The 23,374-nt window shown below is 43.1% G+C and overlaps 2 protein-coding genes across 4 annotated transcripts in view; both read left to right on the top strand.

The window, feature by feature from the left end:
• Positions 1–667: 667 nt before the first annotated feature.
• On the top strand, positions 668–15,703 carry CRTAM (cytotoxic and regulatory T cell molecule). Of its 3 annotated transcripts, none has more exons than XM_087939148.1 (10): positions 668–821; positions 5,289–5,435; positions 7,534–7,686; positions 8,745–8,888; positions 10,108–10,272; positions 10,649–10,738; positions 10,874–10,963; positions 11,624–11,770; positions 14,193–14,279; positions 15,196–15,703. In XM_087939148.1, exons 1-10 carry the CDS (start codon positions 773–775, stop codon positions 15,327–15,329), a joined length of 1,206 nt encoding a protein of 401 aa, XP_087795274.1. In that variant the 5' UTR covers positions 668–772; the 3' UTR covers positions 15,330–15,703. The 3 variants fall into 3 exon arrangements, with proteins under 3 accessions (XP_087795274.1, XP_087795273.1, XP_087795275.1); XM_087939147.1 differs by having other exon boundaries at positions 10,649–10,765; positions 15,196–15,455; XM_087939149.1 differs by lacking the exon at positions 668–821 and adding an exon at positions 3,857–4,200.
• Positions 15,704–17,862: 2,159 nt separating this feature from the next.
• Positions 17,863–23,374, top strand: part of JHY (junctional cadherin complex regulator) — a 28,107-nt gene continuing 22,595 nt past the window's right edge. Inside the window, 3 exon segments of the mRNA XM_087939154.1 lie at positions 17,863–17,954; positions 19,935–19,968; positions 20,065–20,387. Coding sequence (XP_087795280.1) covers positions 20,065–20,387 — 323 coding nt within the window. The 5' untranslated portion in view covers positions 17,863–17,954; positions 19,935–19,968.

Genomic DNA, 23,374 nt, shown 5'->3' with positions numbered 1-23,374 from the left:
GCCCTGGGGCTCTCTGCCTGATGCAATTCAATATGACAATGCGTTTGCAAGTGGAAGTAACCAGGAATAGCTTGTAATGGTTATGATTAGCATCAGGGTTGAGAAAGATGATAGAGAAAGAGAGAGATGATAGACAGGAAGACAGATGTCACTGGAGCGTTGTGGTTCACCGAAGACAAAAATCCATGTTCCTTAAGGAACCAGCAGTTGACCAGTCCTGCAGAAGTGTACCGTGGCTTCCTTGCCCCATTTGTATGAGAGGCAATTTGGGACACACCCACCAGGAAGCTATGAGATGCATGCACAATGCATCTTGCAAGAGTTCGTGGTTTTGTTTTGTTTTGTTGTAAATTTTTTATTGATCTTTAAAGACAAACATAAACAAACAAAACATAAAAAACATCAACCTTCCTTCCACAAGTATGCAAGCAGTGTGCCGGTTGGTTTACAATTTTTTTTGTGCCTCCATTTCATAGTCAAAGAGTTCGTGGTTGAGCTGCGCTTCAGCACTGACCACAAAGCGAAGTCTGGAACACTCTGCAGAGAGAGGTGCAGATTTCCCCACCCACAAGCCTGGAGATCTGTTGTCCCTTTGCTGTGAAGGGAACTGTGAAGATACGGGTGGAGGGGGAAGGAGTCAAGAGGAAGGGGGCCGACCTGCCACTGATGAAGTCATGGTACATGACTTTTGCAGCGCTGTTGAAAAGGAGATGTCGTCGGCAACCCCCTGAGATCGAAAGGAGAGAGGAAGCTAATCAAGCATCACCTCGAGATGACTGGCCTTCCTCAAGTCTGGGTGCTGGCTTTCCTGTCACTGCGAGGTACGTAACCCCAGAGCGTCTGCTCGAATTCCGTGCCAAGCGTTTGGTTCTAGGGATACCTTGGTGGCTTTCAGATAACCAGCTCGGTAGAGGAACTTGCGGCTCCTTTAGGATCAGGTTCGGCTCAGCTTCACCACCTTCAAGTGGGTGTTGAGACCAAGCTAATGTCCTCCTTGGTCTTCAGGGAGTAGGGCCAGCTGGCGGTGGCTTCATTGCATGGACTCTTCTCAAGGTTGAAGATTCTTTCAATGAATGAGATCTTCGGGGTCATTGGGTTGGATTACTCACGTTTCTCTCTGCCGGGAGTTAGAAACAGATTAACAGAGTTGGAAGGGACCTGGTAGGTCATGTAATCCAACTCACACACACACCTGCCCAAACAGGCAACCCTACCCCATTTCTGACAGATGGCAGTCCATTCTCTTCTTGAAAGCCTCCAGGGATGAAGCTCCCAAAACTTCTGAAGGCAACTTCTGTTCCTTTGGTGGATTGCTCTTACTGTCAGAAAATTTCTCCTTATTTCCAGGTTGAATCTCACCTTGTTCAGTTTCCATCCATTATTTGTTCTCTGGCCTTTGGGTGCTTTAGAAAATAGCTTGACCCCCTTCTCCTCTCTGTGGCAGCCCCTCAAATATTGGAAGACTGCTATCATGTCTTCCCTGGTCCTTCTCTTCCCTAAACTAGCCAGGCCCAGTTCCTGTAACCGTTCTTCATATGTTTTAGTCTCCAGTCCCCTAATTATCCTGGTTGCTCTTCTCTGCACTCTTTCTAGAGTCTTAATGTGTTTTTTTATAGTGTGGTGACCAAAACTGGATGCAGCACTCTAAGTGTTGGTCTTACTAAGGTTTTATAGAGTGGTATTAGTACCTCCCTTGATCTTGATTGTATCCGTCTGTTAATGCAACTTAGGATTGCATTGGTTTTTTTGGCTGCTGTCACACACTACTGGCTCCTATTTAACTGTTTGTCCACTAAGATTCCAAGATCCTGTCACAGTTACTGCTATGAGTTGCCACAGTTGTTGGGATTATAATGTTTATGATGAGATGAGCTACTCTTAGGGGGGCCCACCGGTGTTCTCTGAGCTTGGTTGTTTTCTTGCAAGAAATAACCAAGCACCAGGGACCCTACATTTCAATACTAACCTACAAATATTATCCTTTATTGCAGCAACTCTGACTTTATTGTGATTCTAGATTAACAGAGTCTTGCAAGTCGGAAGGGCAAATCTTGTAGTGGTTCCTCTGAAGACTGAGAAGTTAGGACGGGTTTCTGTTCATCTTCTTTCACTGCCTATTACACAGTTGCGGACTGTATCATCTCTATAAAGTTAATTACACTTTATAATGCCTTCCTAAGGCCACACTTGGAATACTGCATTCAAGTTTGGTCGCCACCATGTAAAAAAGATGTTGAGACTCTAGAAAGAGCGCAGAGAAGAGCAACCAGGATGATTAGGGGACTGGAGACTAAACCATATGAAGAACGGTTGCAGGAACTGGGTATGTCTAGTCTGATGAAAAGAAGGACAAGGGGTGACATGATAGCAGTCTTCCAATATCTCAGGGGCTGCCCCAAAGAAGAGGGAGTCAAGCTATTTTCCAAAGCACCAGAGAGTAGGACAAGAATCAATGGGTGGAAAATAATCAAGGAGAGAAGCAACTTAGAACTAAGGAGAAATTTCCTGACAGTCAGAACAATTAATACCTCCAGAAGTTGTGAATGCTTCAACACTGGAAGTTTTTAAGAAGAGTTTGGACAACCATTTGTCTGAAGTGGTGTAGGGTTTCCTGCCTAAGAAGGGGGTTGGACTAGAACAGGGGTCCCCAACCACCGGTCCCCAGAACGGTACCGGTCCGTGGATCATTTTCTACCAGGCCGCCGGTTTGCTGGGCGCCGCCATCTTGTTTCATGAGAAAGTGCTTCCGGGTGAGCTTTTCCAGTTGGAAAGCGGTGTTTGGGTCCTGAAGGAATCCTCGCGCCTTAGTTTCATCGAAGCGGGGGGGGGGCGGCTTCAAACGAAGAGCAGTCCCGATGGTGGAGGAGATTAAGAAAGTACAAAAAAGCACAAAAAAAGGTACAAAGGAGGAGTTGAAGGTGGCAGGGAGAAGTGGGGGACAGCTGGCTGGCCGGTCGCTCGGTTCGTCTTGCCTTGTCATGCGTGCTGATGCCGGTACCGGGCTGTGGATCATTTTGTGATGCCGGTACTGGTCCATGGCACAAAAAAGGTTTGGGGCCACTGGACTAGAAGACCTCTAAGGTCCCTTCCAACTCTGCTATTCTATTTCTTATCCTATCCTTCCCTAGGTAGCATCTCTTCACTCCATTTCTCAAAGTCTTTCTCGCGCCGCCATGTTCATTTCTTAGATGAAAATTGTTTAATAATAAGTACATTTCCTAGTAACACTATGAATAATAATAACCATAACAACCATAATGGATAGTCCCACCAACCGTGGTGGGTTAATAGTGACCATTTTGGAGAACCCCGGCTTAGGGCAATGTCTGCACTCAACTTGGCAATTCCTGAATTCCTGAAGTCGTACTTTCTGCAATCGAGTTTGAAGCAATTTACGTTGAGTTTGTATCTGTTGTGTGCTCTTGTATTGTTGTGGTTGAAGCTGAAGTAGTCATTAACTGGCAGGACATTGTAGCAGATAATTTTGTGTGCTACGCTTAAGTCCAATCTTAGCCGACGTAGTTCAAGGTTGTCCAAGCCCAACATTTCAAGCTTGCGGGTGTAGGGTATTCTGTTGCAAGCAGAGGAGTGTAGTACTCCTACACTTTTAGAATACTATTATTAGTACTATTAGAATAGAATAGAGCTGGAAGGGACCTTGGAGGTTTTCTAATCCAGTCCTCTGTTCAAACAGTTGACCCCCTCTTCTTTGTGGCAGCCCCTCAAGTATGGAATACTGCTATCATGTCAACCCCTAATTCTTCTTTTCTCCACATACTTGGTTCCATTTAAAATACACACTTGCGTGTATTTCAACCATACCTTCTGTCTTTTGTTCACTCTTGGTTTTTCTAAGACCTCACATGGAAAGGAAATGCATAATTGATTCTGGAGCCCAATCTCTGTTGGCGTGCGTGTTTCCTTTCGGCCTCATTTCACAGTTTGCGAGCAGAGCTGCAGCAGGAAACAGTGAAACTAATGATGAGTCCGCCGGAAGACCACAAACGCCGCCTCTTGAGCCCCCGGGAGAAAACTTGACAAAGTTTCCCTTTGATATGAGCATTTTGGAACGTTTTCACTTATTCCACCCTATGGAAAAGACGCACTCCAGCCACAGTGACACCTTTTCACAGATAGGGTGGAGGTATCAACCAACTTCGGGGAAACTCCAGTGTTTGTAGAAGTGCGAGATTATTTTAGGTGGGCGAAATGAATCAGAAAGATAGGACGGAAGCAGCCCTTGGGTGGGTAGAATTCAGCCCCTGGATTGGGCTGGCTCCCCCTTGCATTTTGGAGTTATTCGATCTTGGATTGGGGCTGAGGATTTTAGCTTAATTGGCAATATGGGTTTAATGGGGAGGGGTTGAGGGATAAATGGGGTGCTTTTATAACCTTCTTTTATTGTGAACAGCTTGGAAGCTCATGGCCTGGAGGATGGAGCTTTTTATTTAGAATAAATGAATCCTTGGCATCAATTATGGGACCTAACCATCACGTGTTTAAGTGTCTTTGGGCAAATACCTTTGTAAGGAAGTCCATATCTGTCTGGTTCACACAAGGCATTAGGTCCAGCCAATGGGTAGGATGTGTTAGGAGAAAATAAGAATTCAGCTGCAATACTGTGTGTGTATATGTATTTAAGAGAGAGAGAAAAACGGAGGGAGAGGGAGAGAGAAAGAAAAAGGGAGGGAGGGAGAGAGAGAGAGAGAGAGAGGGAAGGAGGGGGAGGGGGAGGAAGAGATATGGACAGGGACAGGGAAAGGGGGAGGGAGGGAGAAAGAGAGAGGGAGAGGGAGGGAGGGAGAGAAAGAAAAAGGGAGACAAAGAGAGGGAAGGAGAGGGAAAGAGGAATGAAGAAAAAGAGGGAGGGAGGTAGAGGGAAAGGAAGGGAGAGAAATAGAGGGAGAGAGGGAGAGAAGGAGGAAGGGAAAGAGAGGGAGAGAGAGGGAAAGGAAAGGAGAGAAAGAGAGGGAGGGAGAGAAAGAAAGAGGGAGGGACAGGGAAGGGAGAGAGGGAGAGAAAGAAAGGGAAAGGGAGAGAGAAAAAAGAGGGAAAGGGAGAGAGGGAGGGAGAGAAAGAGGGAGGGAAGGAGAGGGAAAGAGAGAAGGAGGGAGACAGAAAGAGAGAGAAGAATACATATTGAGTCAAAGGTACCTTTCCCCAAGAGATTGGAGGAATGTAGCAATTCTGTAAGAGGCTGATGGGAGGCCACGCTTGTATTTTACTCGAAAGGACTCAAACTCGGGGCCTCCCTGGAGTGACTCTTTACAAATCCTTTTCTTCCCTAGGGATTTTTGCCCAGGTCCTCATGGAACATCTCTGCTTGGAGGAAGGCCAGAATCTGGATCTCCACTGCGTCAACAGTAAAGGCAACACCTCCGCTCTAGAATGGAAGGATCCCAGCGGCTTTACGATATTTTTCAACCATTGGCACGGTAGGTCGAAGTTGGGATGAGGGCGCCGACGTTTTTCCACTGGATGGAGACAAGGAGGGGATTTTGCAACAGGCTGACCTAAATCCATTTTCACAACCTGCCCTCTTGGTTTAAAACCACACTGGGGTTAGGATGTGTGAAGAGGGCAATTCTGATAGTTTGATTGCCGCCTCCACAATCCTTCCTTTTCTTTTTTTAAAAGAAATACTTAAAAGTGTTCACTCTCTTCAACAAGAAAGCTCTCCTCGTGATGTTCAGTTGTGTTGAGCTACAGCTAAGTCCTGAGCAAGCATGTATCGATTTATTGATCTATTTTGATGGAAGTATTTGCTCATTGTGGAGTCCTTGGTGCTCTCTGGGCTTGGTGATTTTCTTTCAATTGTTTCACAACCCAAACTAGGCAGCATAATCAAGGTATCATATGCATATACCCACACATATCATGATAGCAGTCTTCCAATATTCAGAAAGAGTGCCAAGAAGAGCAACCAGGATGATGAGGGGACTGGAGACTAAAACGTACAAAGAACGGTTACAGGAACTGGGCCTGGCTAGTCTAGGGAAGAGAAGGACCAGGGGAGACAGGAGAGCAGTCTTCCAATATTTGAGGGGCTGCTACAGAGAGGAGGAGGGGGTCAAGCTATTTTCTAAAGCACCTGAAGGCCAGACAAGGAATAATGAATGGAAACTGACCAAGGAGAGATTCAACCTGGAAATAAGGAGGAATTTTCTGACAGGGAGAAGAATCAACCAATGGAACAGAAGTTGCCTTCAGAAGCTGTGGGAGCTTCATCCCTGGAGGCTTTCAAGAAGAGACTGGACAAAAATGGCATAGGGTCACCTGCTTGGGCAGGGAGTTGGACTAGATGACCTACCAGATCCCTTCCAACTCTGTTAATCTGAGAAGCGAAACATCTTCAAAGAAAAACAAGAAAGTCCAGTTGCCCCTTGGGGAAAAAAAAGCACCTTTGGGACAACTGCAGTGATTCACTTAACCACTGTGGCCAGAAAATGGGGCCAAACTTGCTTAAAAACTTAGCAGCAGAAATTTTGGGCTCAATCTTGGTCCCACGTCAAGGGCTACTTCCATACTCATTTTCAGTACAGGTGCCTTGTATGCCCCTTGCCTTGCCTCTTTAACCATTCCCATCCATGTTTAAGTTCATCCCTTCATAATGAGCCAGAACCAGTTCAGTGCTTAGAAGAAAGAGCTTGCAGAAAAATCCCATCCATATATTGATAGATTAGAGTAGTGTAGTGTAGTGTAGAGTAGAGTACAGTAGAGTACAGTAGAGTAGAGTACAGTAGAGTAGCATTGAATAGAATAATAGAGTAGAGTAGAGTAGAATAGAGTAGAGTAGAATAAAGTAGCATAGAATAGAATAGAATAGAATAGAATAGAATAGAATAGAATAGAATGGTATGGAATGGAATGGAATGGAATGGAATGGAGTGGAGTGGAGTGGAGTGGAGTGGAGTGGAATGGAATGGAATGGAATGGAATGGAATGGAATGGAATGGAATAGAATAGAATAGAATAGAATAGAATAGAATAGAATAGAATAGCAGAGTTGGAAGGGACATTGGAGGTCTTCTAGTCCAACCCCCTGCCTAGGCAGGAAACCCTACACCACTTCAGACAAATGGTTAACCAACTTCTTAAAAACATCCAGCACTGGAGCATTCATAACTTCTGGAGGCAATTTGTTCCACTGATTAATTGTTCTAACTCTCAGGAAATTCCTCCTTAGTTCTAGGTTGCTTCTCTCCTTGATTAGTTTCCACCCATTGCTTCTTGTCCTGCCCTCAGGTGCTTTGAAGAATAGCTTGACTTCTTCTTCTTTGTGGCAGCCCCTGAGATATTGGAACACCGCTATCATGTCACCCCTAGTCCTTCTTTTCATCAAAATGGACATATCCAGTTCCAGCAACCGTTCTTCATATGTTTTAGCCTCCAGTCCCCTAATCCTCTTTGTGGCTCTTCTCTGCACTCTTTCTAGAATTCCAACATCTTGTTTTCATTGTGGCAACCAAAACTGGATGCGGGATTCCAAGTGTGGCCTTACCTTACCAATATTTATCTCTCTCTTTGAAACAGGCACAGGAAAGGAGAGGTACCAACTTCTGCATTACTCCAATGATTCGCTGTCCATTCGTCTTTCCAATGTAACAAGACATGACGAGGGACTGTTCACTTGTCTCTACTACAGCGAGAATATTGGAACCAAACTTGTGAACGTTACAGTTTGGGGTAAGATCTGAAACTCCTACCTTTCAATGAATGGCGGCTTGTGGAGATGGCTAGGATGGTTTTGAGCTGAACTGAAAGCCATTCTGGGTTCATTTAACAACCGTATTACTTACTTAATAACCGCAGTGGTTCGCTTAACGATTGTGGCAAGAGTCATTTAACTGTCTTACTTAGCAATGGAAATGTTGGGCTCTGTTGTAGTCATAAACTGTAATCTTATAGTTCATTTGCTTTATATCTCCCCTCCAAATATGCGGGTGAGGTGATCCTGTCCAGGATGGATAAAAATCAACTATTTTTTAAAAAATGAATTTTTAAAATTTTTTTATCAAATTTATTTTAATAAAATGCTTTTGGAGTAAAAATCTATCTAAAGATAGCTTTCTATTTAAGAGGCATTAATAATTTAGTTTATTCAGCATGTGTTAAGGTGTTGAGATTTAAGGGCTGACCAGTTGCTGTAAGGCTGATGCAATAAGGATGAATCAGAATAACATGGGTATTGCCTTTTTAAGACTATGTATGGGGTCCACAGAAGTCTTTACCTCTTTAAGAGGTGCTTATATAAGGCAGCCATTAGAGGGAGTGTCTTTCTCTCTCCTTGTGTCCTGTATCCATTTCAGAGTTCTCCTTGTAGAGTTAAGAAGATTGATTGCAGGTATCTGCCTACCACATATATTTCTGTGTATGCCTTGTATATAAACCACTGTTAAATGTCTAAGTCTCTGTGTGCTGTGTTTTGCTCCTGGGTTGTCTCGTAATAATAGTCATGCTGCAAACACTCCGACAGCATGAAATGGAGCTTAGTTATGTAGCATAAGGTGGTTTATTTTGCAATATTGGGACTGTCCACAGCGGGTCAGAGATGTCAGGTGCTCTTTAAAAATTATGATTTAAATTGAGTTGATTTATATCAAGCCTTTTTACCAGTGAGTTAAATCATGATTTAAATCGACTTGATTTAAATCAAATCCACCCTGATCCTGTCCCATTCCTTTCAACAGAAATAAAATTCTAACAGGAAGACTACAACGTAATGAATTCTCTTCTTTGTACAGCTCCACCTTCTAGACCTTTGTTGGAGGATTTGAGGGCCACAGTAAACCAAACAGAAGAAAATATTGTCTTAAGGTGTTCCACTGAGGGAAGCTGGCCTGCTCCTCAAATCACCTGGCTGCTACAGAACGGAATGGAAATCTTTGGTATGTTTCAAATAACTTTATTTTTCTTTTGGAAGTTGTGGGAGCTTCATCATTAGAAGCTTTCAAGAAGAAACTGGACTGCCATCTGTCAGAAATGATGCTTGGGCAGGGGGTTGGAGTAGATGACCTACAAGGTCCCTTCCAACTCTGTTAAACTGTTTCTATATCTTTCCAGACCATCCTTTGCCTTTTAATAGCCCTTCTTCAATAACGCTGAAAAAACACTAAGCAATTACCTGCTTTAATAACAAGTTGTTCATTTGTTTATTTACTAGTTGGGTCCATTGTATTAAGCAGTGAACTTGGTTTATAATCCGCATTCAATAAAAATAACATTAAGCATTCTAAAAAAAAAAAACTATTCCAGATGTTTTTGGATTGCACCAAATTGCTCGCAGTATTATCTTTGCTTTCTTTTGCCATTGTCATTCTACTTCTATTTGTTGGTCTTTGTGTTTAAAGAGTTCTTTCTCTTCTCTCCTGATACCTCCAGGTATTACCGCATCCACTCTCCAGATATTTTAGTCTTGCTTATGCAGTTCTAATTATCCTATTTTGATATTATAACAGGATAATTAGAACTGCAGAAAAAGGCAATTGCTACCAACCTGCCTTCCACTGAGGGCCTGTATACTGCACGAGTCAAAAAGTGGGCTGTGAAAGTATCTATAGACCCCTCACATCCTGGACATAAATTGTTTCAACTTCTACCCTCAAATAACACTACAGCATTGCACACCAGAACAACTAGACACAACGACAGTTTCTCCTCCCATGCCATCACTCTGCTAAATAACTTATTCTCACAACACTGTCAAACTATTTAGTAAGGCTGTATTACAATGATTCTTCTAATCTTTCCTGTTACCTATCTTCCTTCTACTTATGACTGTAACTTGGTTGCTTGTATCTTTACGATTTATACTGTTTTGTTTACTTTTCTAGTATGATTTATGTTGATTGCTTGTTTCGTATCCTATGACAATCACTAAGTGTTGTATCTTATGATTCTTGATGAATGTATTTTTATGATGAATTTATGATAAATATATTTTTATGATCATGATGATCACTTATAGCTTTTATGTACACAGATTAGCTCATGCACTGAAGACAAATGCCTTGTGTGTCCAATCACACTTGGTCAATAAAGAGTTCTATTATTATTTTGTTATCATCCTCATCCTCATCCTCATTATCTCTTTTTGCATTCTTCAAGGCATTTTAGGAAACACTCAACACCAATTGGAAGAAAAGAGGTTCCATTCCATAAGCAAGTTGTCCATCTACGCATTCCCCCGGGGCTCTGTCGTTTCTTGTGTGATATACCACAAAGCTTTAGGAAAGAGAAATTTAACTGTGACTTTGCACCTGGACCATGCCAGTAAGTGGAGAGTTTGAGAGCAGGACGGAGAACGTGTTTAAAAAATAAACAGCATAAATCTTAGGAATTACACAACCATTTAGATGTGCTGCAACATGATTATGGGAAACTTTGCCAGCTCTTATAACTTTTTCACAACAGTTACAATAGTTCATTTAGTGAGTGGGAGGTAGGGGACGTATGACCATTTTTCACACTTATGACTGCTGCAGGAGAGACAGAGACAGACAGAGAGAGAGAGAGAGAGACAGAGAGACACAGAGAGAGACTGATCTAAATGGATCTTCTAATCTAGTAGGACTCTCACATTTTGACCTTTCTATATGTTATTCTTGGGCATTAATAGCCTTCCTTGTTTTCTTTTCCACATATTCAGAACAAAAACAGAAGACAGAAGAAATCTTTAACATTCCAGCATTGTCTCCAACCAAGGAGGCAGAAACTCAAACTTCTCATACTACCAACGGTAAGACTACAACATTGATCCTCTCTGGTATTTCTGGACATCACCCCCAATTTGCTTCCAGTTCTTCTCCTTAACAAAATCGGTTACATTTATCCTTTCTCCTTTCCATAACCCTCTTTTTCATCCCTTCCACAGAATCCAATCCAATATTCAATGTAACAGAAGGAAACCCAACCACGCAAAAACTGTTCCCAAGTACAGATATAGACGTTTGGGCAAACAATAGTAAGTTGCTCCCACATTACTCCTAATGTTCAACTGGTATGCTTTTCATTCTTTGGTCTCCTTCCTGCTCTGATGCCAGAGGTTTGGTGTCATGGAAGAGGTTAGGTAGGGAAGATGATAAAGTTTTCATTTCAGACTATTCGCTTAAAAGATATGCTCTTTTTGTGTTTTTCTAGTTGACTTTCTGGAATTAAGTGGATTAAGTGTATATGGGCATGGAATTCTGTATAAACTGAGGTTTATAAATAGTCTTTCTTGGCTAGGTAGGTACGCTCAGTACACTAATCTATAAATCATAATTTGGATTCAGACACTTAGCTAAAGCAAAACTAATGACATTCCAGATGGGTTCATGTTGTTCTTATTAATTGATTTGGAATGATGTTCCTAGTATAGAAATTGCCCTGAGGTTGGATTAGGTGACCTTCAAGACCCCTTGAAGACTATACAACTCTGTGTATAGTCCAGAACTTTCTGGGAAATAGCAAGTTGGAGAATGCTGGTGTGGTGGAGCCAGACATCTTACTCCATGGAAGCTCAGCTGGTGGAGAAATACGATCTCCCAGCTCTCATAACCCCCAATATTTTTCTGCTAGGAAATAGAAGCTAAAGATGGCAAAACTCAAATGTTTTCTGTTCCTTTTTCTCCCCCCAAAACAGAAACAAATATGATTTACAGAGGCTTTGTGGAGGAACAAGCCAACATTTTGTTCCCAGGCCTTGTATCTATTCTCCTTCTTGCTCTCTTCATCATGGTCCTTCTCTTTGTGGTGAAACTGTGGAAAGCACACAGGGACTGGAAAAAAGGTAAGAGGGGGACAAAGAAGAATTTAATACATATTGGGAATAGTTTCCTCTTCCACCCAGGTGCCCAAAAGTTTCTAAAAAGCCTGTATTCAACAACCTCCAAATTTCTTGCGGTGCTTCAAGATTTTGAAAATCACTCTTAGAGGGAAATGATCTTCAACATCTTCAGAGAACAGTAGACCTTGTCTGCCACAGCAGTTGATTTTCACTTTCCTAAATTTGTATAGTAGATTTTAAAAATTCCAATGTGGTTGTTTGCAAATGTCAGTCAGATTTGAGCCAGTTGTCAACTCGTAAATCGTTCCTATGCCTGTTCCTGAGTTAACATTAGAAGGAGCGGGGAAGAAAGGCCTGACGGAGCAGATGAAGGCCAGAAGCACATTCCATGCTTATTTTATTTGTCAATCGCTTACTAGATAATAGGTATAAGTATAAACATGAGTAAGAATACAGGAAATAGGTATGAATAAATGGGGACAATAGGACAGGGACGGGAGGCACAATGGTGCACTTATGCACACCCTTTACAGACATCTTAGGAATGGGGTGTGGTCAACAGTGGTTAGTTTGAGGTTAAAGGAGTGGGGGTTTGAGGATGTAACAACAGAGTCAGGTAGTGCATTCCAGGCATTGACCACTCTGTTGCTGAAGTCATACTTTCTGCAATCGAGTTTGAAGCAGTTTACACTGAGTTTGTGTCTGTTGTGTGCTCTTGTCTTGTTGTGGTTGAAGCTGAAGTAGTCATTGACTGGTAGGACATTGTAGCAGAAAATTTTGTGTGCTAGACTTAAGTCTAACCATAGGTGGAATAGTTCAAGATTGTCCAAGCCCAAAATCTCAAGCCTGGTGATATAGGGTATTCTGTTGTGAGCAGAGGAGTGTAGTACTCTTCTCATGAAATACTTCTGGACTTGCTCAATTATATTAATGTCCGATATACAGTGCAGATTCCAGACTGATGAGTTGTATTCAAGTATTGGTCTAGCAAAGGTTTTGTATGCCCTAGTTAGCAATTCAATATTTCCGGAGGAGAAGCTTTGTAAGACTAAATTTACAACTCTTAATGCCTTTTTGGCAATGCTGTTATAGTGAGCTCTGGCGCTTAGATCATTTGATATGAGAACTCCAAAGTCCTTGACAGAGTGAAGATCATCAATGAGGTCATAACCGCCTGATTTGTATTTGGTGTACTGATTTTTTTTTACCAATGTGTACGACAGAGCATTTGTTGGTCGAGATTTGGAGTTGCCAGATGTTTGACCATTCAGGCACATAATTATCTTGTGGAGATTGTATCCTAGGCTACTGGATCTTCTGTCCTTGAAAATCTTTCATTGGAGAACGTGATTGATGACACCCAGCTCATGAACCTGTTTCGTTGGAGAATCTGATATATGACACACCCAGGGGGGTGGGGGAAACAGTAAATTACATGTCTCAGAGTTGGCTTCATATATATTGCTTCTAATAAACCTTTTGAATTCTTTTGAAGCTTGGCTCGAGGTTCATGACTTAATTAGGGCAATCATCGGAACCCTGACACCAGTATTAAACCTAGAATTAGGAAAAAGATTTCACCTGAAAATTAGGATGTCTGGCTCAAGCACGTGTTGGTGGTGGGACAGTCACTGTACCCACTTACTTGAGTGTAAGATTGGATTTAATGAGGCTTCCTTCCAAGTAAACATGGGACAGTGGACAGTTAGTTCTTCACTTACGACCTTACCTGAGTCCAGAATTACAGTTGTTAAGTCACTGCAGTTCTAACTGGAGGCATCACCTGGCTAGACCTGATTTATTTTTTACTATTTTGGTGGTGCTAGTTAACAAATGCCATGGTTGTTAAGCAAACACAGTGGTCATTAAGCAAATCCATTTGACCCAATGGCTGTAAACACAGGACACCTGGCAAAAAAAAAAGATAGAAATTCCAGTCATGTGACCCCAGGATGCTTCAAAGGGACCCAGTTGCAAGTACTCAAAATGTGATCACGTGACTTTGTGTGTGCATGTCTGGGGGCAGTGTTTGGAGATTTGGAGGGGCTGTTGCCACTTCAAATAGTCATTAAGAGTCTTGGGGGCACAGTGGTTAGAGTGCAGTACTGCAGGCTACTTCTGTTGACTGCCAGCTGCCTGCAATTTGAATCTCACCAGGCTGAAGGTTGACTCAGTTTTCCCTCCTTCCGCGGTCAGTAAAATGAGGGCCCAGATTGTTGCGGGCGATAGGCTGACTCTGTAAACCACTTAGAGAGGGCTGTAAAAGCACTGTGAAGTGGTATATAAGTCTAAGTGCTATTGCTACTGCTTAAATGACCAGTCATAAATCAAGGACTATCAATAAGTATGTGAGCTAAATCTGCCTTTTCACAACAGATATCTGGCCTAATATTCTGCACCTCATTCTTGTCCCTCCCTAATATAGAAAATAATAATGCTTCTGAACAACCTGTTGAGAGTTACAGGCCTAAAGCAAATAAGGCCCCTGCCAGACTCAAGAAGAACACATCCGGTATGTATAAATGGGATTCCTTCATATTTGCAGGCAGAGCAGAGGTTGGAATTAAGAGAAGCAAGTGTGAACAAATGTGCAGTTCCATTGCTATGGAATACACAGATAGACTGGGTGAAACCAGATTTCTTCATAGCAGTAACTGTGAGAGGGAGCTTGGAGTTTTAATGGACAACCAGCTAAATATGAGCCAACAGTGTGTGATGGCAGCCAAAAAAGCTAATGCAATCCTAAGTTGCATTAACAGAGGGATACAGTCAAGATCAAGGGAGGTACTAATACCACTCTGTAAAGCCTTAGTAGGACCACAACTAGAGCACTGCATCCAGTTTTGGTCACCACACTGTAAAAAAGATGTTGAGACTCTAGAAAAGGTGCAGAGAAGAGCAACCAGGATGATTAAGGGGACTGGAGGCTAAAACATACGATGAATGGTTGCAGGAACTGGGCCGGGCTAGTCTAGGGAAGAGGAGGACCAGGGGAGACAGGAGAGCAGTGTTCCAGAATTTGAGGGGCTGCCACAGAGAGGAGGAGGGGGTCAAGCTATTCTCCAAAGCACCCGAAGGCCAGAATGGAACAATGGATGGAAACTGAACAAGGAGAGATTCAACTTGGAAATAAGGAGGAATTTTCTGACAGTGAGAACAATCCACCAAAGGAACAGAAGTCATCTTCAGAAGTTGTGGCAGCTTCATCACTTGAGACTTTCAAGAAGAGACTGGACTGCCACCGGTCAGAAATGGTATAGGGTCTGCTTGAGGGGGTTGGACTAGATGACCTACAAGGTCCCTTCCAACTCTTTGTCAATCTGTATCTGTTTTTTACTGGCTGTTTTGGGGCTGAAATATGAGCTAGGATCAGAAGGAAAAAGAAATGAGCTTGAAGTAGCAATGACCTGTGTCTTTATTTTATGCAGTGATCCCCTGGAGGAACAGCGAGAAGTATGTAATTCAAGAATCATATACCAGGATGTCAAAACCTTCAGAAGGAAGTCAGGATTCTTCAGTCTTCGAAAAAGAGTTGTCCCACTTTAAAGAAACGGATATGTGACACTAAGGACAATATTGTGCTGCGTTTAACAGCAGGAACCGTCTTCTCTTCCAATTTTAATTCCCGCGCTGCACTGTTCTGCAAAACTATCTCTTTAAAAATCCAGATCGGAGAGGATTTCGAATGAGAGCCTCCTAGACTAAGATGCATCTCAGAACAGTATTGCAAATAAAGTAATAATGATACCATAAAAGCCCTTGGGAACTTATGCCAGTTATTATTTAGGAGTTGAAATTCCTCGTGTGGACTTAACAATTTCGGGATATACAAAGGTTATACAAAACCTTTGCCAGACCAATTCTCGAATACAGCTCGTCCGCCTGGGACCCACATTGTATATCAGACATTAACACAATTGAGCGGGTTCAGAGGTATTTTTCAAGTAAAGTACTCCACTCCTCTATTCACAATAGTATTCCCTATGCCTCCAGGGTTGAAATTTTGGGCTTGGACAATCTGGAACTGTGCCGCCTGCGGTCCGATCTAAGCATAGTACACAAAATTGTCTGCTGTGACATCCTGTCAGTCAACTACTTCTTCAGCCTCAACCACAATACGCAAGCAAACAACCGATACAAACTCAAGATAAACTGTTCTAAACTTGATTGCAGAAAATACAACCTCAGCCACAGAGTGGTCAACGCCTGAACGCCCTACCTGACTCTGTGGTTATAGCCTCAACCCCTCACAACTTCAACCTCAAACTGTCTACCATGGACCTCACCCCATTCCTAAGAGGTCCTGAAAGTGGGTGTGCCTACCGTCCCTGTCTTACTGTCCCCATTTATCTGTATATACGCCCTTTGTTCTTGTTTATGTTCATACCTATACTTGTTATCTTGTACATGTTTGATCAATAAATAAATATAAAAGAGAAATACCACTCATGCATCATCACAAAATCTCCAGAACCGTAAAGCCTACAAACTTGAAATTTGGCACGTAGGTTCCTCTTGGCTTCTAGGGGCTCACTAAGAAAGGATTTTTCAAAATGACCATCAGATCATTAGTATTTCTTATATTATTATTATTAACAGTCTCTGATGAGCGCTACTCCCACTCCCCACCAGAAAAGAAATCTGCTCCAAATGCAAAACACAAGCAGAGGAGTTTCACTTTCACTTTCACAGCACCAAGCAGCTTTAGTGCAAAACAGTTGAGCTAAGCCACACCCAGGCTCCTTGCTGTCTCCTTCTTGCTCACAGAGCAAATATTGTTTCAGTTTCCAAACAGCCCTCAACTCTCTCACACTCTGACAGGACGCTAGCCAGGTGAATACCGGTGGATGCTGATAGGCAGAGGCAGAATTGCTCTCGCCCACCGCCATTATTCTCCTCCCCAAAAACTAAGCCTGACCACATAGTTTCATTAGCGAAGCACAGGGATCAAGCTAATAAATAAATAAACAAATAGATGAATGAATGAATAAATAAATAAATAAAGTGATTTTATTATATTACTCCAAGAAATCTTTTAAACTTCCCTAAAAGGAAGGTTAGAATAATAGCCCCTACACAGCAAGCACAGTGGAGTGCAGTATCCATTTGACAAATACTGTAGCGCATCCAAGCTTCAGAAATCAAGATAACCAGGAGAAGGCAGCAGGTTTTGGGATAAGACCGCCCCCTACTAGTCATGTGGAGGTTTGCAACCTATCTTATATTAATTAGGGCTTAATTTTTATCAAAATTAATGGAAAAAGCATACACTTCAAATGTGCCAAGGAGAGGAAAGAGGGCCTGTCATAAGACAGACCATTTGCAGCTTTGATTTAAAAAAGAGAGAGAGAAATTAGCACTGTTGACTAAATTGCCCTGTAAAATCCCTCCTTTTCTTTCCTTCCTTCCTTCCTTCCTTCCTTCCTCCTTCCATCTCTTTATTCTATCTTTTTCTTTCTTCCTCCTTTCCTTCCTTCCTTCCCTCCCTCCTTCCCTCTCTTCCATCTTTTTTTCTTCCTCCTTTCCTTGCTTCCCTCTCTCCTTCCCTATTCCTTTCCTTCCTTCCTCCCTCCCTTTCTTCCATCTCTTTTTCTTCCTTTCCCCTTTCCTTGCTTCTCTCCTTCTTTCCCACCCTCCTTCCCTATTCTTCCCTCCGTCTCTTTTTCTTCTTCCTCCCTTCCTTGCTCAGGGTTGAACTGTTGAGAACCTTGGTGCTCTCTGAGCTTGGTTGTTTTCTTGCAGACGTTTCATTACCAAACTAGATAACATCATCAGTCCTCCCTCCCTCCCTCCCTTCCTTCCCTTCTCCCTCCTTCCCTCCTTTTCTTTCTTATGTTTCCCCTCCCTCAAAAAAGGGAGCCAACTTGGTTTACATCAAAACTGCCAACTTGGTTTACATCCTAAACCTTTGGATTAAAACAACAACAAAAACCCAAACAAAAGCAAATCAAAACAGACTTTGGACCATACCATCTTCGCGGAGCCCGAGACGGAAGCTCAAGAACGCTGCTTCCCCTCCATTTCCCCCCCCTCTTACCGGACAGTTGGTTCGCGCCGAGCCCAGGGGCGGCGCGGCGTGTGTGCGTCTGGATACCGTTGCTAGGAGGGCGGAAGCCACGCTGGTGGCTTAACGGGGGCTGCGGAAACGCGCTCTGTGAATAGCCCGCAGCGCTGCGGCTGGTGGAAGGTACTGAGCGGGTCTCAAGGGGGGCGAGGGGTGGGGAGGGGCGGCCCGCCCCCCACGGGATGGCCAGGGCTTGGTCTTGGGGGAGGGGTGGGGTGCAGGGAGCTGGGAAGGAGGACTGCAAGCTGCTTCTTCCCCCGCCCTGCCCAGGCAAGGCGTGGTTCCACGGGGCTGCAGGTGCCCTGGGCTTCCCCTGTTGAATTTCTGCCTGCAGGAGCCCAGATTTCCCTCTGGCTGGGCAGCTTTTTCCAAAAAGGGAAGCCTTCGGGTGGGATTCCCAGATCAAGAGACCTACCCTTTTTTCTCTGACCTTTCCTTGCAACCTTTTATGGGGTGTATATTTGCATTTCGGGGGGAGCTGCCTCTGGATTCACCCAGAGAGACAGAGAGATATATATTGATATATATTTTTTCCTTGCAAAGGCTGGGGGGAAAATGCACTTTTATTCGGATTTATTTTTCCCCCTCCATCCAGATGCATGCCGGATTTCTGCTCTTGCATGTTAAGGAATGCCCCAGGTTGGGAAACGATGTCATCCTGGAAGGGGGCAGGTACAAAAAGTTCAACTCAAGAGCCCAAAACTAGTATAATTTTATATCAGGGCTCCCAAACTTGGCAACTTTAAGAACTTGTGGACTTCAACTCCCAGAATTCTCCAGCCAGCTGGCTGGAGGATTCTGGGAGTTGAAGTCCACAAGTTCTTAAAGTTGCCAACTTTGGGGACTTCTATATAATTTTTTCTCTCTCCCTCTCTTTGTATATGTATATATAGAATAAATAAATGTATGTGTGTATGTATGTATATATGTATGTATATGTGTGTGTGTAGAATACATATATATATGTATATATGGATCTTTGGTTATTCGGGTTTTTTCCCGCGTAAGATTGGTAGTATCTAGGCAACGTTTCGATGAAGTCTCATTCATCATCTTCTTCATATGCATATATAGAATATATATGTGTGTGTGTTTGTATGTATATGCGTATGACCCATAATAGTTATTTATTATTAGGTGGTTGGATGAATGGATGGATTCATTCATTTATTCATTCATTTATTCATTTGTTCATTCCATCAGTCAATCCGTCAATCAGTTTATATAGCTGCCTCATCTTCCAGACACTGTTAGATTTCTCCAGGATCTGTTTCCGCCAACATTCATTTTTTACACTTTCAGAAGAAATGCAGAACACATTTTAAAGCAGGGGTCGCCAACCTTTTGGACCTCAGGGACCACCAAGCTCATAATTTTAAATCCCACGGACCAGAGAACCTGGGAAAATCCCCAAAAATGTCTGCAGGAAAATTCCCCACCCCATTCCCCACCTATCAATCGATCTTTATTTGGGATCATAGCATACCATCTCCAGCTCCATTCTTGGGGGAGAGAGAGAGAGAGAGAGAGAGAGAGAGACTTTTGGCTTCATGCAAGGAAAGCAGCAGAAGTTTTTCTTTCTCTCCCCCAAACTCCGCCAGAAATGAGTCTTTGCCGGTGCAGCCTCTTGGAGCAGGAGGCCTTGCAGGGTCTCAAAGACTCATTTCTGGCGGAGTTTTGGAGGAGAGACAGAAAGACTTTTCTTGCTTTCCTTGCGTTCAGCCAAAAAGCAGAAGAAAGAAGCGGACAGAAGCAGCCCAGTGGCCAGGCCAGGCGTGTGGGGTGAGTGGGGCAAGTTCCCTCCCCCGCCCTTTCCCCCCTCCCCTCACTACCATGTTGTTCGCGATACAAGCGATGCCAGCCTTGTGTTCCCACGGGCCATGTGGGCGATGCTGCCTTGTGTTCCCATGCAGCCTGAATTAATTGCTTTGTGGGTGACATTTCTCTGCAGACCACCAAAATTTTCTCGCGGACCATCCGTGGTCCCCAGCCCACTGGTTGGCAACCACTGTTTTCAAGCCCACAACCCTTCAAAAGCCAGAATGTTGACATTTAGAAGAACTTTTCATGCTTCTTAATATTCTGATAATAATTTATTCTCAGGGGGCATACGCTGAAAACATCCCGAGGATTAAAGGTGAGAACGCGTTGGGAAATTATTCTTAAAATACGATTGCTTTGGCGGCAAAACTGGGCCAGACATTCCTTCAAGTTCGACCTTCCTTTTTGCAAGATGAACATCAACGGCCCTTCCCCGAAAGGCTTGACCGAAACACACCACCGTTACTTCTTCTTGCAAACTGCCTCTGAAGGACTGGCTCAGAACGAATCCGATTCGGAAAGCCTTGCTGAGGAGGCCCAGTACCAGTGGGAATTGCAGGAACGGATCCGTCAAACTCAAGAAAGCGTCAGCCGGGCCTACGGAGAAGAGGCAGAGGACAGCATGGAGCAGGATAGTCTGGAAGACACGCACCTGAGCGAAGAAGAGTCCGATGGAGAAGAAACCCAGAGGTTGAGCGAGGACCAGGATGGAAGAGGAAATCGAGAAAATGAAAGGTAAACAAGGTCCTTTCTAACATCCGGTGAAGTTGGGCTTTTCCATCTCGATAGAATAAAACTCCGAGCCCCACCATCTGATATTGATAAACAGAGTTGGAAGGGACCTTGTAGGTCGTCTAGTCTGACCCCCTGCCCAAGCAGGAAGACCCTACATCATTTCTGACAAGTGGCAGTCCAGTGTCGTCTTGAAAGCCTCCAGGGACGAAGTTCCCACAACGTCTGAAGGCAACTTCTATTCCATGGGTTGATTATTCTGTTAGAAAAATTCTTATTTCCAGGTTGAATCTCTCCTTGATCAGTTTCCATCCATTATTCCTTGTCTAGCCTTTGGGTGCTTTGGAAAATAGATTGACCCCCTCCTCTTCTCTGTGGCAGTCCCTCAAATACTGGAAGACTGTTTATCCTGTCTCCCCTGGTCCTTCTCTTCCCTAGACTAGCCATGGCCAGTTCCTGAAACCGTTCTTCATATGTTTTAGTCTCCAGTCCCCTAATCATCCTGGTTGCTCTTCTCTGTACTCTTTCTAGAGTCTCAATGTTTTTTTTTTCTATAGTGTGGTGACCAAAACTGGATGCAGTACTCTAGGTGTGGTTTTACTGAGGCTTTACAGAATGGTATTAGTACCTCACGTGATCTTGATTAAACCCCTCGATGAATGCACCTTAATATTGCATCGGCTCATATTTAATTGGTTGTCTGTTTGGCTACTTCTGAACCTTTGTAACACCAGGCATATGGTTTTACTGAGTTGTGTTTTAATTCAATGATCCGTACACCCACCTTATATTTAATCCTGCTTTTGTATTGATGTTATTCTCTTGTTTTTCATCGTGTGCCACTCTCACAGCGAGCGTTTGCTTCATCCTCGGGTAGGAGAGTGGGGGGGGAAAAAAATGCAGGTATAATCATTTTAGAAGCCGTTAGCAGAATAAGTGGCGAGTTAATGGCTATAAATTTCATTGATTTCAAATAATATACAGAGGGTCTGCCATGTTCAAGAGATCTTAGACTATATCACTCTGGAAAACATTATTATTTTGAAGGATTTGCAGGGCGGGGGGAGGATTTGCAGAGGTCTCTTTTTATTCAATAACTGCCTAAGTGCAAAATTAAAACATTCCTCACTTGTTCCGAGAGCTGCATTAACTTTCCTTTTCTGTGCAGATAGAAAATTGGATTTGTTATGCTCATTGGAGCGTCAATGCCGCATAAATGCCAAATAATGGCGGTTTTCAAAGGATTAAATTAAGCCCGAATTGAAAAATGATAAACATGTCCCATTTAATGCCCTGCTTGGAGACAAACATCGCAAAGAGAGAAAAGGGGACTCATTATGAACAGCCCGCTTCCCATATGCTTCTCCGGCGAGCAGAGTGGGGAGCTTTTGAATGGTTTTTATCGCAAGCAGGAAAGGATGTTAATTGGGTGAAGAGCCGGGCCTGCGTTGGGGAGATCAGGCAGGAAGGATCCTGGACTTGCCATTCAGGGAAAATTTAATTTGATGCATTTCCAAATTAGCATGCTGCTAATTCAGATGGAGTCCATTAAGGCTAACTAGTCTAATGCATTATATCTATCTGTCTATCTATCATCTCCTATGTATGTATGTATGTATCTATCTATCTATCTATCTATCTGTCTATCTGTCTATCATCTAGATATCATATATCATTTATCTACTGTATATCATCTCTATATTTATCTATATCTTCTATCTTATCTGTCATCTATCTATATCATCTCTATCTGTCTATCTAGGTAAAGGTAAAGGTTCCCCTTGCACATATGCGCTAGGCGTTTCTGGCTCTGGGGGACGGTGCTCACTTCCATTTACAAAGCCAAAGAAGAGCCAGCGCTGTCCAAAGACGTCTCCGTAGTCATGTGGCCGGCATGATGACTAAACACCTTCGAAGGTGCACGGAGCGCTGTTCCCTTCCCACCAAAGGGGTCCCTATTTTTTTTTTTCTACTTGCATTTTTACGTGCTTTCGAATTGCTAGGTTGGCAGATGCTGGGACAAGGAACGGGAATTCACTCCAGCACACTTTCCGGTGCTAGGGGTTTGAACCGCCAACCTGCTGACTTTTCTGATCGACAAGCTCAGCGTCTTAGCCCCTGAGCCCCTTTACAAAACAGTCACCCTATTTACAGTCATTTGGGGCCCTAGGAAACACTGGTATATCCCCGAGCCTCTTTTTTAATCTAGAGTATGGGATTTAGTTTTTAAAAGAAAAAAAAAAAGCGCTTATTAACCTGATTGGCCTTGAAAAATGAAAGATTTCGTGGTTTGACTGCCAAACCTTAAGAGCTTAAGTCATCTTTCTCAATTCTTCAGAACTTATTGGGTACAATTTATTTATTTATTAAATTTATTGGCTACCCAGTCTTACTGCAGCTCAACCCATTACATGGCACTAGGGATTTGAACCGCCGAACTGCTGACCTTTCGGATCAACAAGCTCAGCGTCTTACCCACTGAGCCACCGCGTCCCTGTCTATTTATCTATCTACCTCTATCTATCTTCTATCTATTATCTATCTTATCTATCATCTATCTATATTTATCATCTCTACCTATCTGTCTCTCTATCTCTATCATCTATCCATCCATCTATCTAACTGCAATGACTAGTTTAACAACCATGGTTTAAACAAAGGTTGTAAAATCAGGCGTGACTCCCTTTAACAACCGCCTGGCTTAGCAAGGGAAATTCGGATCAAGGTCGTACATGGTGGACTAATCTATAAAGTGTATTCTAATCAGGACAAACAAATAGCACAGTTTCGCCTCCCTTGAATAAGCATCCTTGAATCTCTCCTAAATCGCATGAATTATTACTATTTATAATTTTTTAAATTTCCAGTATTTGAGGGGCTGCCACAAAGAAAAGGGGAAGGGCGGGTCAACTTATTTTCCAAAGCCGCAGAAGGCAGGACAAGAAGCAACGGATGGAAACTAATCAAAGAGAGAAGCAACCTGGAATTAA

The sequence above is a fragment of the Pseudonaja textilis genome, chromosome 9, assembly GCF_049901715.1.
Source record: "Pseudonaja textilis isolate UNSWEBS1 chromosome 9, rPseTex1.2, whole genome shotgun sequence".
Taxonomy (NCBI): Eukaryota; Metazoa; Chordata; class Lepidosauria; order Squamata; family Elapidae; genus Pseudonaja; species Pseudonaja textilis.
The sequence above is the reverse complement of the archived record's forward strand: the minus strand, read 5'-3'. Positions and strand labels throughout refer to the sequence as shown.

Excerpts from the sequence above, each read along its gene's own strand:
- CRTAM (XM_087939147.1), top strand. The coding sequence starts at position 773 with ATGACTGGCCTTCCTCAAGTCTGGGTGCTGGCTTTCCTGTCACTGCGA. Across the intron at positions 822-5,288 it reads GGCTTTCCTGTCACTGCGAG|GGATTTTTGCCCAGGTCCTC; the intron begins GTACGTAACCCC and ends TTTCTTCCCTAG. Across the intron at positions 8,889-10,107 it reads GAACGGAATGGAAATCTTTG|GCATTTTAGGAAACACTCAA; the intron begins GTATGTTTCAAA and ends GCATTCTTCAAG.